Here is a 17,917-nt window from a genome sequence, read left to right as displayed (position 1 = left end):
CTTGACAACCTCTATAGTATCAGATGATCGATATATGCATTCACCCAAAAGACGCAAACAAATTTAAATTGGCAATCAGCAAAAATGATGGTTCCTGAACAATCTTTAAACCAAAGAATATAAAGAACTATGGGTAATGACACGGGTGATTTCGACCAAAAAAAAAAGACACTAGGGTGATGATCATTCAATTCTATAGTAGGAGATTGTCAGATTGAGAGGCATCAATAGCAACTTGACTAACTGTTTAATGCTATGAAACGCACCGTCATTGTGGATCCAGTGAAGTTGCGAATTGTAATTGGTAATTTAAGCATTTGGTATGAACATCTTTAAGACGCCGGAGACAGATGAGAGAAAACGGCCAGAGGTGGGAGTGCGTGTGATTTTAGTTTTTCAGTCCCTTCTGTTAGGCCCAGTTTTCCTATACTTCACTAATTGGATCAAAAGAGTGGTCTCATCGTCAAATTAACGGCCCAACCTTCCCATTTCTCTATCTCCCTCCTCACTTTCAATTTTAAATCACTTGCTTTCAGTTTCAATTCTTAGTATGAATATGGAGTATGGACGCATGGCAAATAGTCATCGAACTTGCATTCGAAAACCTTCAAACATAAATAAGTGTTACATTCAATGATTTATTTTCCCTCACATACTTCTTGACCATCACTCCTAGCCTGTTTACAAATCATATACCAGTAACAAGTAAAAGATGACATGGAATTTACCATTCTCTGCTTTCTTTCTACCAAGGTGCTGCCATAAGAGAAATGACCAAGTCGTCTTAAACAGGACCTACTGAGAATGAATAAATCAGAAGTCTCTTGGTCGGCAACCCTGCTCGGCAAAAGAATTTTCTACCTTGTATATTTGCTCAACTTTGGGCACACCGTCACATATGGACTATTACCAAGTTCCAAGTGCATGTTTTCTTTCATCCGGTATCTTACTCATCCAAGTCACCTTTAGACCCTATGATCAAAGCTTGTAATATCAAATCCATGACCACGTAAAATGCTGTAACATTCAGTATTTCAGTTTCTCTACTTCTAGTCTTCTACACTACCTCACATATAACAGTGTATAATTCTTTTCTTTCTTGAACAGTGGTGCCATGGCCGTGCATGTGACGCTCGTTATGCAACTCTCAGTGATGGCACTACTACTACCAGTCATACTAGCAGCAGCTGATCAAGCTCTTCTGCCTCAAGCTCTACCTGGCTGCACCGACCGCTGTGGTGATCTTGTAATTCCGTACCCATTCGGCATAGGTGAAGGTTGTTACCTTCGAAAGGAATTTCAAATCACTTGTGACCGATCGACACGACCCCCATCGGCAAACTGGACAGATAGTAATGTCCATATCACTAACTTCTGGCTAGCAGAAGGAGAGTTGCAAATAATGAGTTATACTGCCCGAGATTGTTATGACCAGCAAGGCAAGGGAACCAACCAAAACAGCCCGGAGCTAACACTGGTTCCGCCTTACACCATCTCCCCTACCAAAAACAAGTTCATTGCCGTCGGCTGCGACACTTATGCAATCTTTACAGGATACCGAGGGGAAGAAAGGTATATTACCGGGTGCATGTCCTTGTGTAACAGCTTTGGCAGCCTTGATGGTTCTTGCTCCGGCGTCGGTTGTTGCCAAACCTCCATCCCTAGTGGAATGAAAAACCGTACTGTCACATTGAGTAGCTATTATAATCACTCTGATATATGGAGCTTCAACCCCTGCAGTTACGCTTTCATTGTGCAAGAAGGGCATTTTAATTTCTCTAATACAAGTTTTCAAGAACTGAAAGTCACTGAACAAGTGCCAATGGTTCTTGACTGGGCAATTGGGAATGAACCAGACTCATGTGATGCAGCTGAAAAGAAGCAGGACTTTGCATGCAAGAAAAATAGCAAGTGCGTTAACCATAACAATAAGAATGGTTATGTTTGTCAATGCCTTCCAGGTTATGAAGGCAATCCTTACCTCCCGGATGGTTGTCAAGGTAATCTATGGTCTCAGCATTTACATACATTATTTTGCTTCGTTTCTAATTTTCGAACAGGAGAGAAGAAACAGTGTGATGTTACCTGCTCTTTACCATGCTAACCTTTCCTTTCCTTTCCTATCATTTCCTTTCTTTCAGATATTGATAACTGCAAGGATTCAAACCCCTGCAAAATTGGAAAATGTGTAAATTCACCTCCCGGAAATTACTCATGTTTTTGTCCAAAAGGATACATAAACGACATCATGGATGAAAAGAACTGCATCAAAGAAAATCATAAAAACCAATCGAAGACCACTCTCCTGCTTGTTATTTCATTGAGTATGTAACTATGTATCACTATTCACTACATATATGCATCAAAGTATACTGAGCTACTCATTGTTTCTTCTACTTTCTAATATCCTGACCCAGTGACCCATGTAACATTCAGTGATACATCACATACTTACCAATTTGGTTGTAATCTGTCAATGTCCAGGTGTAAGTCTAGGCTTCCTGGTTATGCTAGTCGGAATTTCAATGTTATATTGGGCAATGAAGAAAAGAGATTTCATCAAACTGAAAGAGAATTACTTCAGAGAAAATGGTGGTCTGCTGTTACAGCAGAAGCTATCTAGCCAAGGAATGAAGACAGCAAAACTCTATGGTGCAGAAGAACTCGAGAAGGCCACAAACTATTACCATGCAAGTACAGTCCTTGGTGAAGGAAGCTATGGAACAGTCTACAAAGGAATACTAGATAACAAAGAGGTCGCTATTAAAAAGTCCAAAATTGGTGCTCGTTCACAGATCGATCAGTTTGTCAATGAGGTGATAATTGTTTCTCAAATAAACCATAGAAATGTTGTGAGGTTATTAGGTTGTTGCTTAGAGACAGAAGTGCCTTTACTAGTTTATGAGTTCATCAGCCGTGGAACTCTTTCTGAGCATATTCATAAGGAAATCAAAGGAGCATCACTATCATTGGATTTACGACTGAAGATAGCAGCAGAAACAGCAGGTGCACTAGCATACTTACACTCATCCATTTCCATGCCAGTCATTCACCGAGATGTTAAATCATCGAATATACTATTGGACGAAAATTACACAGCAAAAGTGTCAGATTTTGGAGCTTCACGAATGGTTCCTCTCGATCAAAATCAACTATCAACTTTAGTGCAAGGGACACTTGGATACCTAGACCCTGAGTACTTGCTTACAAATCAGCTAACAGAAAAGAGTGATGTTTATAGCTTTGGAGTTGTCCTTGTGGAGCTGATAACTGGTAAAGTCGCACTTACTTTGGACCGCCGTGAGGAAGAAAGAAGCCTAGCAAGCTTATTTGTTCGTTCAATACAGGAGGATCACTTGAAAGAAATTATTGATGATGACATAGTTGATAATGAAAATGTTACTCAAACACTGAGAAGTATGGCTAATCTTGCGAAAAGATGTTTGAGACTAAAAGGGGAAGAAAGGCCAAACATGAAAGAAGTAGCCACAGAGCTGGATGGAATGAGAACTATAATAATGCATTTAAATGGTCAAGCTGATTTCGGTTCAGAAGAGACTGAGAATTTGGAAACTGGTGAAGGTAACTATGGTCTTAGTAGTGCAATTACTAGTACAACTAGTTGGTATGACAGCATGCAAAAGCAAATGTTGATGCCATATGATGATGGAAGATAAGTAATTACTAGCTGATTGCATGTATATAATGCCATAATAAAGAGGGAGGTTAAGCTCTCTGATTTTGCACTACTCCTATGTGTTGATACCTCTCGTACGATAATTTTGGCATAATTGTATTGAAGTTCTTGGCGAACATTTATAATTTATTGCTCCAAACTTGCAATAATATACGAACATAAGTGAATAAACTTCATTAGGGATAGGGGATAGGCCCAAGAACATAAACTAGGTTAACAAGTAGAAAACAAGAAAGTTAAGAAACTAACTTCAAGCTCACAAAGACATCTCCAACATGAATTGAGTTAAGTTTGAATAGTATCTTATGAGTTTCATTTCTTATCATCGCAATTTTCATAATTTAACTTGGTACAATCGTTCAAATCATACAATCACTCATCTACTCTGCTATACATTTCGTTGTGTATGTATTGAAGTCTCTAGTCTCAAAGGCCATAACCGCCATACATATACTTTGCCTCAAGTCCAAAACTTTAGGGACTTGCTCTAACAACAAAGTACTGATTAATGTGATTTTTTTTGTAATTAAACAAGTATATTGAACGTACCGATTAATGTTGATCTGGTCTTCCAGCAGGCCATTAATGTTAAAAACGATGAATATTGCTGATGAGTAGAATCCAAGCTGAATGTTATTGTGATTTTGCCAGGCCGGCTTCCCCAATTAAATTGGTAGGCTCTATTTTTCTCTCAACACAAGGTAACCATAATTAACTACTTGCATCAATAATTCAATATTATTTGAAATGGTAGAGGATGCCAAAGCAGGAACTAGCTAGGTTCTGCTTACTTACACGTTTAGTGTTTGGAAGTAAGATTTTGACATATACATTTGAGCTTGGAAGCTCCTGAATGTCTGTAATTAAAACTACTAATTGAACTAAACAACCTAGCTGTTTTTTTTTTTCCAATCATATCTAGTCTACCTCCCATATAATACATTTGATTTTATCGCCGGCCGGAAATCGAAAAACATTGTGCACTTTCTTTTGAGTCCTTTTCTTTTGGAGTAACTCTTTCATTCTAGTTGATCATGTCAATGGCTAGGTATTAGTGTACTGCTTTGAAAAACAGCTGGAGCCAACATGTTTGCTGTCTCTAACATACAAATAAGTATTGGCATCACTCCTTATTCCTCTTGCTAGAAACACATGAATGAACTTAATGGCCTTTCTTCAGAATATGCTTATCTTGCAGTTCTCAGTATTTTCAGTAATGTTGCAATTGCTAATACCAGCAGCAGGTCAAGCTTTGCCAGGGTGCCCTGACCGCTGTGGCGATTTGTTAATTCCCTACCCTTTTGGCATAGCTGAAGGTTGTCACTTGGAAGACGAGTTCTTCATCAACTGTACTGAAGTGAAAGGAATACCCCTAACACCATATCTGGCAGGAACTGGTATCCCAGTTTCCAACTTTTCTCTTGATCAAGGTGAGTTACAAATAATGCAGTTTGTAGCTAGAGACTGTTATGACATCAATGGTTCTTTGGATAAGAATCTCAGCAGGGTACGAGTATTGAGCCTCAATCCTCCTTTTACAATATCTGGCACCAAAAACAAGTTCTTTGCTGTTGGTTGTGACACTTATGCAATCTTCGAAGGCTATCGAGGACAAGAAAGGTATATAACTGGCTGCATGTCCTTCTGTGAGAGCCTTGGCAGTGTTAATGAGTCTTGTTCTGGTGTAGGGTGTTGCCAAACTTCAATCCCATCTGGACTACAAAATCGCACGGTGAAGATGGCTAGTTACACCAGTCATGCCTTCATATGGGACTTCAACCCCTGCAGCTACTCTTTCATTGTGGAAGACGGCCAGTTTGAATTCTCTAGTAAAAGTTTTCGAGAACTAGACAACACAATCCGGCTTCCGATGGTTTTGAATTGGCAAATAGGGGATGAGACATGTGATAAAGCTCAAAAGAAGCAAGGTTATGCTTGTAAGGGAAACAGCACATGTGTCAACCCCATCAATCAGTCTGGTTACTTCTGTCAATGCTTGCCAGGTTATGAAGGGAATCCATACCTACCTGAAGGTTGCCATGGTGAGTATTTTTTCAAAGAAAAAGTTTTAGACAAATTTGACATATGTGCCTAGTAGCTTATTTCTGTTTATATATTCTGAATTTTCAGATATTGATGAGTGCAAGAATAACAACATCTGTAATGAAGGGGCGTGTGTAAACTCCCCAGGAACTTATGCTTGTGTATGTCCAAAAGGGTTCAAAGGGGATGGAAAAAAAGCTGGAACGGGTTGCAGCAAAGACAACCCCACCAATCCTTCTCACACTTCTCGCCTTCTCATTATTTCGCTGAGTATGTACATTTATCTTCTGAGAAACTTGCAACTTGTTTACGAAGAATTAATATGCACAAATTAAACTATGTTGGATTGCAGGTATGAGTGTGGCCTTCTTGTTCTTAACGGTTGGAACTTCATGGACATATTTAGGAGTGAAGAACAGGAAGTTCATCCAACTGAAAGAGAAGTATTTCAGAGAGAATGGTGGCTTACTGCTGCAGCAGAAACTGGCTAATCACGAAGGAACTGTGCAGACAACAAAAATCTTTACTGCAGAAGAACTTGAGAAGGCTACAGACAACTACCACGAAGATAGAATCGTTGGCGAAGGAGGCTTTGGAACTGTTTACAAAGGGATATTACCAAATGGCAAATTGGTTGCTATAAAGAAGTCAAAAATTGGAGCCCCAACACAGAGTGAACAGTTTGTTAATGAGGTGATTGTTCTTTCTCAAATTAACCATAGAAATGTGGTGAGGCTATTAGGTTGTTGTTTCGAAACACCAGTGCCTCTACTGGTGTACGAGTTCATCACCAATGGCACTCTTTTTGAGCACATACATGGTGGAGAGGGCAAAAAATCATCTCTTCCGTGGGAATTACGATTGAAGATAGCAGCCGAAATCGCAGGAGCACTAGCATACTTGCATTCCTCCATTTCCATGCCAATCATACACCGAGATGTGAAAGCAACAAATGTACTTATAGATGATACTTACACAGCAAAAGTGTCGGATTTTGGAGCTTCACGGCTGGTTCCTCTAGATCGAACTCAGATAACAACTTTGGTACAAGGCACACTTGGATACTTAGACCCCGAATACTTCCATTCCAACCAACTAACAGAAAAAAGTGATGTCTATAGCTTCGGAGTTGTCCTAGTGGAGCTACTCACAAGCAAATTAGCACTTTCTTTCACAAGGCCTGAGGCGGAGAGAAATCTAGCAAGCTTCTTCGTTTCTTCAGTGGAAGATGGTCGCTTGAATCGAATTCTTGATCAAAACATAGTCAATGAGGTGAGTTACGAGACACTAAGAGAAGTGGCAAACCTGGCAAGGAGATGCTTAAGGGTTACAAGGGAGGAAAGACCTGCCATGAAAGAAGTGTGGATGGAACTGGAGGGCATGAGGATCACTACTGCAAAGCATCCATGGGAAAAGACTGGTTTCAGCACAGAAGACACTCGGCACTTGCTTGGATCACCTTCACTTTCCTCTTTTAGAGGTGATTGTGCTCCGAATAGTGCAAAAATCAGTGCAGCTAGTGTTTATGAAAGTATGAGAGTCGAAATGTTAATGGCATATGATAACGGGCGATAAATAAGAAGTCTTGTTAATAGTCAATGTTTCATAAGGAGAAATGTAAATTGAGTGTGTAAAATGGTGAAAAAGAAAACAAGGATGAATCAAATACAAAGCAAAGTTTAATATGAAAGCAGGAAAATTTTGCTATCTCAATCTAATTTGTTTATTCTCAAAAGTCACAAGAATCACCTAGACCAAAATGCTCAAGTTCACTACAGTGAAAACCATATGCTCATGAACCTCGCAAACAAATTTGAAATAGAAATATGAGAAACACAACCTAATCAAATCCCTTTCTTCAAAATAAAAAAGCCCTGCTCAAGGAGGTGAAAAATACTAGCATTATCGCCGGTGTAGCTGAAGATTGAAAAATGGATCCTAATGGAGCAGCATAGATCATCTTATCTGGGACGGAGAGCAAAGTAGCCCAGAGGCATCAGATCCAACAACTGCAAGATCACAAACAGTACAAAGCTGCCCTTCCTGAGTGGGAACAAACCGAGAACTGCAGTACGGGCATGATACATCCTTCTGTCCTCGGTAAATAGGCACATATGTTGCTCCACAAACCACAAATGGATTTCTGAAATCATAATTGAGCTGGGTGGCATCATTCATGTTCTTCTCAGCAGCCTGTAGGACTTGCCTTGCTGTCCTTGCTTGGTTTTCATTTGTGGGATTGGTCTCCAAAAGTCGTCTGGCAAAGTTACCAGCCGTGTTGAGATTTCCAGCCTTGTAGCAAACAGTCATGGCGTTCAGTAATGCAAGTCTCAAGTGAGGCATCTGGATGTTACAGTGGGTGAAGTAAGCTGCTAACTCCTGTTGACGAACTGGATTATCCTTCAGTTCCCTCCTCTTAAGCTCCATCTTCAAAGCCAGAATATATTCCCTTACAATGATGATTAATTCCTTTACTTCATCAACCTCTCTCCTTGTATCAACTACAACAAGCGGAATTGTGTGAAGAATACCAAGTAGAAGTCGTAAAGCCTCAGTAAATTTCCCTGTAGTTGTGGCCTTATAACCTGCCTTAAGCTTCTCTTCCAGGTCTGAAAATTTAAAAATCAATGCAGGAGGGTTCCTAACATTAGGGCTAACTGATTCACTCCATCCCCTCTCAATAGCCAGGGAGATCACAGGAGCTGTTGCTAGGGCGCGTAAATATGTATGACTTCCCATGTGCAAGTCGAGGAATAATTGTTTTAAGGGTGCAAAATTCTTTATTCCCAACTGCCGACTCAACAATCTCATTGCAATATCAAAATTCCCAGCTGCTGCATGTTCAGCAGCAAGAGAAGATTTTTGACTCCAAATTTGACTTACAGGCATACCTGGAGTTGGGGCAACAAACCCAGAGGAACGAGCATTGTTGGCAGTTTTGGGAGTATCATGCTCAGTTTGAATTTCAAGATCTTCAAGTAACCACCCTTCCTCTCCAATTTCCTCATCCGCTTCCTCATCTCCCAGAGGTCCACTGGCTCCATTCTGAATCTCTTCCACATCAACAATACCCAGACCCCCCTCCTCTCCCCAATCATCACCATCTGGAGCCTCCTCATATATATCCTCATCATGTCTGCCCACATTATCAAGACTACCCTCAAATATTCCTTTTGTAACATTCAACAAGGGCCAATCTCCACCACAGATTAATGGGCTAGGAGGTACCAGAAGAGATGGAGACTTTCCCTCGGGTAAAATAGGAACATTATCTCCCAGCTCACCTGCCAACCGTTCAGCAATATCTTGGAGGCCGTGAGCTTTAGCTGTAGCATATGCAAGGGGTAAATGACCAGCATTCTCCAAGATCTTAACACGCTCCCCAACGTCACCCAAATATAGAGCATTGTGGAACTGGCCCATCACATCATTCTTCACTTCAGCAATTTTCAGCATTTTGGATAACTTATCCAAGTTTCCAGTAACAAGATATAGGAACGATAGCCTCTCAAAATTCTTTGTCCTCTGATATGCATATTCTACAATGCCTGAATTACCTTGACGAAGAGCTTCAACTCCCAACCGATACCAGTGATCTTTCTCATCAATTTCTTTAGCAGAAGCAACAGCAATCTGTATGTTTCCACTCCCTAGTGCCAAGTTGAAGCGAGTCCTCTCATCCTTCACAAAATGAAGGGCAACCTCAGGGAAACCTTTCTGTTGTAGATATGCAATCATTGCCTGGCCACAGAGCTCAGAGCTCCTAATCATGCTCATAACCTGGTCAAACCTCTTCTTCAGTAAGGACAACTTGAAAACATATTCTGTTGCATCAACAACAATAGCACAGTTCTTCCCATCACGATCCAAGCAGTGTATGGTGCTTCCATACACCTTTGTAATATAAACAGGAACATCGAGGGTCCTGATGATTCCACTATCCCCATTAGGAAGACAGTATTTGATGTGGTTCAAAGTTGTATATATGAAGACACCATGATCATCCCAAGCTCCACTCTTCACACGAATGGTCTCATGTAGAGTGCATTGATGAACAAGTTTCTTATTGGCTATCACAAGTGAATGTTTGCTGAGTAAAGCAACGTTCTCCATGTCATTAGACCAAACTATGTACCTTACAAAAGGAGTTTGAAGCTCTCCAAGAATAATTCTCTGTTGCAGGTCAAAAATGACAACTCTATCTTCTGCCCTGCAGAGCAAGCTTCCAGTTCCAGCATAAAATATTGCATCAGCAACAAAAGGAAGGGCACTCTTCTTGACAATCTCATTTTTCATATTTTTAACTAAGACTTGGTTGGTGCTTTTCTCAAGCACAGCAAATCTATTTCGAGACACAAAAACTGCTGGCCCTCCAACTCCTCTTTTTGCCTCCTGCACAGTATCACCCCGACCATAGCTGTCTTTGGGAATTATGTATAGTTCATAAGAACCCCCTTCTGTATCTGAACATATCAAAACAGCATTCTCTAGAGGGCTAAAAGATAGAGTTTTCGCCCCTTGATTCAAGGTGGAAGAACCAGGCCTTCGAATAGGGATAACCTGAGTGTCTTTCTGGTTTGAGAACTCATAAAAGCGGAGAAAACGATCTTTGACATAGTACATAGAATCACCATTGACAGAAAAAGCAGGGCGCTCTCTCTCCAATTTGAATACAATCATGCCACTATCATGACCAGCAGCCAAAAGGTTCATTTCAGGGTGCGCTGAAAGAATCCAGAACCTATCATGCTCTCTGCGAAATGTCTGAAGACCGGTTCTTTTTGTGGCATCCCAGACTCGGATACTCCTATCTTCTGAATTGGAAACAATAATATCCTGCCTCGAGTGGAATAAAACACATGATACATTGTTCATGTGCCCCCTTAAAGTGTCCACCTCCCAAGCCTTTGTATCTGAAAATGTGGAAAGAATGCTAGTTCAAATATAAAAGATCTTATTACTGTAAAATTCACATCATTCTAGTTTACGAACACCAAGATTTTCTTTATTAAAAGCGAAAGGAGTCAGATAATAAGAGCTTAACAAAGAACTACATACTACTTACTCACAAATATAGAAGCATGTTTAGCAAAAGCTGTTACATTGTTACGATTGAACTGTACATATATTAATTGCGAATCTCCACATGAAATCAAAAGAAAGCATGCCCTATCTAGTAGCCGAGGAGGTCGCAAGAGGCAGGAAGATCTTAAGTAGGCTAATTACACTGGCCTCAAAGAGATTTGATTTATGTCTTCTCAAAAGAATCAAGAACATAAATAGGTTCAGTTACAGTTCTCACATCAATTGGCACTGTTTCGAAAGAACAAGAATAAACTATAAACTGATTGGTTTTGTATTCTCGCCTACTTTTGCATAAGGAAACAAGAACCATACGGGCGCAGCATGGCATCTTTCTTTTTGTTAAACCAGTTGTTGATGTGTATTCTACTGTATGCTTAATATAAATGTTTATTTCTTCGGACAGACCGATACGAAAAAGTATAAAACACGATAAAAGCGATTTAGAAAGGCATACCATTCATTCGCCAAAGTTTCACTTGTCGATCATCAGCTCCAGACACAATCAGCGGGAGTGTAGGATGGAACGAGGCCCAATTAACACCCCGATCATGACCCTCCAAGACATACTTAACAACAGCATCAACTCCACCAAAGAAATCTGCATTCATTTGACTCAGTCGCAGGATGTCATCTGCAGGGGCAACTGTTTTCTTCCTGAGTGCGCCTATATCCCAAACCCTCACAGTTTGATCCAATGATGCTGAGACAACAAGATCCTCCTTGGGATGGAACAAGGCACACATGACATAATGATTGTGCCCAGTGAGCACAGAGATACAAGTCCGGGACTGCCAATTCCATATCCTGATCGTCTGGTCATCACTAGCACTCACAATCCAAGGGTACTCATGATGGAATTGCACGGTACGGATGTAATCAAGGTGTCCAAGAAGAGTAAACAGGCACCGATGCAACTTATAATTCCACACCTTGATCTTGTAATCATCCCCTGCCAATTCAACATTAAAAAAAAACAATAAAAATCCCAAAGCAAATTCTTCTCTCAATCAAAAAGCCCTCATACACATCATCGAAAACACTCTACATTTTCTTCTGCTATTTTAAGTCATTATCTTAGCATCAATCTTAAACAAGCCTTGATCTGCATTCACAAACACTTGATCAAATTAAGCACATGCTTTAAATCGCGACGACGAATCAACACCAACACAGGTGTCTCTCTAGATCTAATTCATCACGAAGAATCACAACAATTCAATCATCTGTAGTAAAAACCACAATGTCGCAATGAATTCATACCGCCGGAGACGAAGAGAGGCTGAGAGGAGTGGAAGTGGACGCCGCGGACGGGGCCGTCGTGCTCGTCGAAGCGGTCGATGAGAGTGCCCATGCGGTAATCCCAGAGCTGGATGACACCGCTGTGGAGACTCGCCAGGATCCATGGCCGCTTGCTGTGGAAGCTCAGCCCCTTGACGCGGTTGCTCTTGGTCTCGAATTTCGTCAGCATCTGAAACAGAAACAACCGCACGCGGTTTCAAGATCAAATCGGAATTTGATTGAGGATTTCGATTCCGATTAGATATGAGAGAAGAGAAAGAGAGGGCGGGAGAGTGTTTACCTTGGATCTGACAACGCGCCGGAGAGGGATTTCAGATCGGGAATTGAATTGATGAGAGAGAGAGAGAGAGAGAGAGAGAGAGAGAGAGAGAGTGGCACCAAGTCAGTGGTGACCTTGCAGATCTATTTTCATGTTTCCAAGCAAAAGCAGAGCTCTTTCTTTCGCGTTTGGTGGGTTACGTTGCGTTTATTGTAGGAGTTTCACTCATTTTTATTTCATTTTGGGGGGTTTTTTTTTTACAGGTCATATTCTGGTCACGTTTTATTCAATTTATTTTCTTGAAGCCGATTGTAATGTAACAATTTTCAGGAAATGATATAAAAGAAAATATTATAAATAATTCTCTTAGAAATGATGAAATTTTTTTGATTTTCTGGGACAAAAAAATCAAACTATTATTTCTCCTAACTTAAGGTGGAACTACTGTAAATGGCCTAGTGGTTCAAGCATAGGTTTAAATCATGATGAAACTGTCAAAATTTATCCGGTACTATGATGTAATGTCAAAAAAAATATTCAGTACTGTAATGCATAATTAGAGCATGTCGGGCGCTGAGATTAACTTTGATTATTAGCCTTGCAAGTAAGTTAAATTTAGTAGAAAAGAGATTCCAGCACTACCTTGAGTGTCTCTCTTGCTCATGTTGCAATTGTTACAAGGGCTTGCATTGTTGATGTCGGTGGTGGCTATAATTCATAGATCTAGTGCCTGCTATATAATAAAAGGTTGATAGAGCTTTTTTCCTAGATTGAAATTCTAAAATAACATAAAAAACTTGTACACAGTTGGACTTGAGATCTGTTTTCGCAAACAAGAAGGGTCAACATGATCCAGAAAATAGTCAATGCATTCCAGGTAGCAAACAATATGGCATCAAGATAGAGAGTACTAGGGTAAAATGTCAAAATGAGAATAAGTTTCCAAGAACTTGATGATCATCTACTGTAGACTTTTGAGCAAAAGGAAACAGCTTCAAAAGAAAGAAAAGATTGATGATTTGTAGTGTTAACAGATAAACCTATTTTGTCCCCACCATTTCAACAACCTGATTGCTTCTGCTGATACATTGTAAGAGACCCAATCAAACTTGGGATCATATATTCAACCGAGGTTATGATACATATGCCTTAACAGCAGATGTGTTCAAGAATCAAGACCCTTTTCTGATATAGATTACAACCAAAATTCGGTCCGGTAGTAGCTTTAGGCTCATGAAAAAGGGCAATTCATTCCTCCAAAGGGGAGAACAAATTTCGTAAAAGGATGTGTGACAATCACCTGCTATTTGGTACCTGCTTGGCTTCAATATCTTTGAGTCTAAGGGTTACGGCTCTCTTATGGGCCTCTAATCCCTCAACTTCAGCCATCGTGGCTACATAGGGGCCAAGGTTTGCTAGACCTTCCTCTGTTAGAGATTGAACGGTCATGTACTTTAGGAAGGAGTCTAAAGACACACCACCATACATCCGTGCATAGCCATATGTTGGAAGGACATGGTTTGTCCCACTTGCATAATCTCCAACACTCTCTGGAGTCCATGGCCCTAAAAACACAGAACCTGCAGGCGAAATATACCAAAGTTCAAACTTCAGAAATCAATGTTCAGATATTCGGCTGAGAAAATATCAGTAGCAACAGACTTTATGATAGGCATGGCAGGTAAACTATGCTTGTAAGTTATAACAAGATATATCCAGGGAACAGTCTAATAGAACTCTACCAGCATTCTCAATGAAACTCTCCCACTTTTCTGCATCAATGACGTTGATGATCAGATGCTCAGGTGCATATAAGTTTGAAAACGACACAGCCTGAGACAAACATCATCGTGTCTAGTGTCAGAATCACAAAGAATCTCCAACAAGAACAAACAAGTAACAAGAATGCGTTCTAATATTAATATATCTGACTAGATGAATTGCATGCTAGTTCCTTTGACCATTAATCAGTATATTGTTTTACCCATAGACCCTGTCAGTCCAGCGATACACAGAAATTGACTTCCTAGGCTTGGTGATAGACATATCAGTATTATAATGGAGGAACGCACCTCAACCATATCACGAGCAAACACTGTGAAACTGTGGCTCAATGCTTTTGAGGCAATATCTCCCCTTGGTAAGCTGTCGCACTGCTTCTTAACTTCCTCCTCTATAGATTTAATATCAACACCATCACCAGCAATTACAAGAACAACTTGACTATCAGGGCCATGCTCAGCCTGAAAAGAAATGCCGCATTTACCCAATACATCAGTTTCTCACAAGCATTCCCAAATATCAAATATTCAAATTCGTATAGTATGCTAAAATTTCTGAAAACAACAAATTAGATACGTTCCCCAGTGTATTAATTTAACATAGTTAATACACTAGATATCATCTGCAATGGAATTTAATAAGGGTCGGAAATATAAAAGTACAAATAGTTTTCGTGCGCTCCTGCTTTTAGCCACTTCAAAACAGTATAATGCATTAATGCTTAATTTGAGTCTTAGCTGAACAACCTGAACCTTTCACTACGAAAGTGACTCATCACAAGTGTATCAAAGAAATACAGAAAAAAAATAGGACCTGAGAAAGTAAATCTGCAGCTACATGAACAGGACTGGCATGCTTGTCCGCAATGACCAGAACTTCTGAAGGTCCTGCTGGCATGTCAATGGAAATCATGGCTTCACTATTCTGTAAACAAAATTTGATAGAGGAGGGGGTGTAGTCAGTGAGATACAAAATGTTTTTCACTCCATCAGTTCATCTCTACAAATATTACATGAAATAACATTTATTACAGGTATACATACTTGGAGAATCATTTTCGCTGCTGTGACATACTGATTTCCAGGGCCAAAAACTTTTTCAACCTGCAAATCATGGGCAAACAAAAATTAGATAAAGAGGAAGACACATTTTAAACTACAATGAATTTAAGAAATTTAGAAGGTAAACAAACAAGGAAAAATACAACAAAATAGATGGTATGTTATGCAGTTATGTTGTGCTACTGATCCTCAGCTTTGTAATTAGAAATCATAAATCACTGATAAAACCAAGATGAGCTCAGAACATATCAGGTAACAACTTAGTAGCACTCTGAGGACAAAGATATTGGGACAAGAGCGGTAATACCTTTGGGCAAGATTCTGTACCCCAAGCCATAGCAGATATTGCCTGTAAAGAAGATAATAGTTCAGAGTAGTGTACTAATTAATGTAATGAATAGCTAGGGAATTGTGCAGTTTTTGTATACCTGAGCACCACCAGCTTTAAGGATGTGAGTAACACCAGCCTTCTTAGCACAGTAGAGTACTTCCTAAGAGACAAAAAAAAAATCAGCTCTCAAATCAGAATGTTCTCATAGTGCATATCCCTTGGAGTAACTAATCACACCTTGCATATACTGCCATCCCGACTTGGGGGAGTTGCAAGTACAACGGTTTTAGATCCAGCAATCTGCGCAGGCTGGTGGACATAACAAAGAAGATGTTTAGTGAATTATTGTAACCTTATCAACGATAATCCTGACAAACATCAGAGGAAGATCCAGTATGAAAAGAAAACTTTCAAGAAGTACAATCACTTACAACTGCCAGCATCAGAGCAGTAGAAGGTAAAACTGCAGTTCCTCCTGGAACATAAAGACCTACAGAACCAATACTTCTTGCCACTCGTTTACATTTGACTCCCTGAAAATTTTTGAGATACATCAAAAATCTGTGGAAATACTTCAAAGAAATGTGTACAGAGAGAAAATTAAACTAAAACATTGACTTGCCTTCATATTCTCAACAGTTTTCTCATCTGACTTCTGAGCAAAATGAAATGCATATATATTGTCATATGCCACGTCAAATGCTTCTTTAATAGAAGGATCAAGCTGAAATGAGGAAACTATTAGTTTCATCAATTCAGAAATATATATTTCTCCATAGTTATACACTTACATATGCAACCAAGGATATCTTGTATCTAAAATCATGCCTACATTTATATACCTCTGGATCTGGAAGCTCAGATACTTCAACAACTATTTTATCCAGTTCAACTTTGTCAAACTTTGCAGTATAGCTGTGTGAGAAGAAAGAATACAAGATTTAAATCTAACGCAAAAAAGAAAAAACAGTGAAAATATAAAACATAAATTCATTAGTAAAGTAGTAATACATACTCCCTTACAGCCGCATCACCTCTATTGCGAATATCATCTACAATCGGATTGACCTGATAAAGTATAGCATCTTTAACCAATGAGTTACCTCATTCATTAATACACAACCACAACAGTTTCAGATTCACAAGGAACAACTAAGACACACTAACAGGCAAATGCTCACCGTGCTGAAAATTGAAGAAAAGTCAATCCTCGGACGAGCCTTGAGGTTCTGAACCTCAGCTGGCGTAAGTTCAGATAGCCTGAATGACTTCATCGCGCAACTCGTCCCCTTCCAAGCAAACCCTGACACAGCAAACTATCAATAAGAAAACATAACTCCAATCCTATCACTTATAAAATTCGAAAGCTCAACTGCCTCACCCCATGGAAATCTCTAAACACCTATCACAAGCCTATATACACACACATTCCTACATTCAACAGCACATTCTTACACACCCTATTCCTAAAAGTCTAATGCTTCAACTTCTAGAACGAATACATATCATAAAAAAAACCAACTTTAACACAATGCACATGAGACTGTTAAAGGGCATTGCATTTACTTAGAACTTAACACAAATGGTGGGTAACAGTCACTAATTACTACCTGGTCGAAAAGAAAGAGACGAACTTTCGTGAGCAGCAAGCAGTGGATGATATCGGAGACCCTGAAGCGGAACCGTTCTGACAAAGCAGTGAATGCTGCGATTAAAACACAGAACCTGACTGTCCATCACCGCCTTCAATCAGACCCAACCCCAAATTAATCAAAACCTACATTAATTAATCAATAAAGTTTTACTTTTTATACAGATACCCAGTTCAGATTACCTGGAAATCTGAAAACTGAACACGACGGCGGCGACGTAAGCTTGCGGAGTCCGACAGTAGGGAGTGCCTTTGTTCTTCGGCGTCTTAAGTAAGACAAGACTGACACTTCTTGTGGCTCAATTGATTTAGGAAAACCCGGTCCAATGTCAACAAAACGGGTCTAACGATCCTGAACCGGGTTTAGTTTCTTTTTGTTTTGAAGACGTTTGTAGTTTGGAGGGTAGCACATTTCTTCCTGTCCTTAAACATTGGTTAGTTATGTGATCAATTAGTATGTTTATGATATAAATGTCGATAAACTTTGAAAACGAGTGATTTCAGTTTCTAATGTCTGCTTCAAATCCTGCCACAGACTGTTGAAACTCCATCTTCACCAGAACTAGTTTTGTGATGAGAAAAAGAATGAAAATATTTGTGGACAGTTATGAATTTGAAAGCATTCGCCCTTCAATCTATAGCAAAGAAAGATGTTACAGCACTCAAGATTTTGTTAACTCACATTTTAGGGAGAAATCAGGGAATTTAC

General features: G+C 39.7%; 4 protein-coding genes across 5 annotated transcripts; 2 read left to right on the top strand and 2 right to left on the bottom strand.

Annotated features, from left to right (window-relative positions):
• The first annotated feature begins 585 nt into the window (after positions 1 to 585).
• On the top strand, positions 586 to 3,677 carry LOC126786096 (wall-associated receptor kinase 2-like). Its single transcript, XM_050511808.1, has 3 exons — positions 586 to 2,000; positions 2,142 to 2,324; positions 2,485 to 3,677. Exons 1-3 carry the CDS (start codon positions 1,115 to 1,117, stop codon positions 3,675 to 3,677), a joined length of 2,262 nt encoding a protein of 753 aa, XP_050367765.1. The 5' UTR covers positions 586 to 1,114.
• Positions 3,678 to 4,650: 973 nt separating this feature from the next.
• On the top strand, positions 4,651 to 7,315 carry LOC126787794 (wall-associated receptor kinase 2-like). The gene is made up of 3 exons (XM_050513694.1): positions 4,651 to 5,739; positions 5,828 to 6,010; positions 6,093 to 7,315. Exons 1-3 carry the CDS (start codon positions 4,854 to 4,856, stop codon positions 7,313 to 7,315), a joined length of 2,292 nt encoding a protein of 763 aa, XP_050369651.1. The 5' UTR covers positions 4,651 to 4,853.
• An 89-nt stretch (positions 7,316 to 7,404) lies between these two features.
• On the bottom strand, positions 7,405 to 12,560 carry LOC126786612 (coatomer subunit alpha-1-like). Its single transcript, XM_050512477.1, has 4 exons — positions 12,405 to 12,560; positions 12,086 to 12,293; positions 11,280 to 11,774; positions 7,405 to 10,653 (listed from the first exon to the last, which is right to left on the bottom strand). The coding sequence occupies exons 2-4, from the start codon at positions 12,291 to 12,293 to the stop codon at positions 7,697 to 7,699; spliced, it is 3,660 nt and encodes a 1,219-aa protein (XP_050368434.1). The 5' UTR covers positions 12,405 to 12,560; the 3' UTR covers positions 7,405 to 7,696.
• A 919-nt stretch (positions 12,561 to 13,479) lies between these two features.
• On the bottom strand, positions 13,480 to 17,463 carry LOC126786262 (histidinol dehydrogenase, chloroplastic). Of its 2 annotated transcripts, none has more exons than XM_050512034.1 (15): positions 17,392 to 17,463; positions 17,168 to 17,300; positions 16,739 to 16,860; positions 16,573 to 16,625; positions 16,400 to 16,472; positions 16,176 to 16,281; positions 15,989 to 16,086; positions 15,795 to 15,866; positions 15,655 to 15,717; positions 15,534 to 15,575; positions 15,209 to 15,268; positions 14,979 to 15,089; positions 14,456 to 14,626; positions 14,126 to 14,216; positions 13,480 to 13,963 (listed from the first exon to the last, which is right to left on the bottom strand). In XM_050512034.1, exons 2-15 carry the CDS (start codon positions 17,292 to 17,294, stop codon positions 13,680 to 13,682), a joined length of 1,473 nt encoding a protein of 490 aa, XP_050367991.1. In that variant the 5' UTR covers positions 17,295 to 17,300; positions 17,392 to 17,463; the 3' UTR covers positions 13,480 to 13,679. The 2 variants fall into 2 exon arrangements, with proteins under 2 accessions (XP_050367991.1, XP_050367992.1); XM_050512035.1 differs by having other exon boundaries at positions 17,192 to 17,300.
• Positions 17,464 to 17,917: the final 454 nt, after the last annotated feature.

Source organism: Argentina anserina, chromosome 3, assembly GCF_933775445.1.
Source record: "Argentina anserina chromosome 3, drPotAnse1.1, whole genome shotgun sequence".
NCBI classification, from domain to species: domain Eukaryota; kingdom Viridiplantae; phylum Streptophyta; class Magnoliopsida; order Rosales; family Rosaceae; genus Argentina; species Argentina anserina.
The sequence above is the reverse complement of the archived record's forward strand: the minus strand, read 5'-3'. Positions and strand labels throughout refer to the sequence as shown.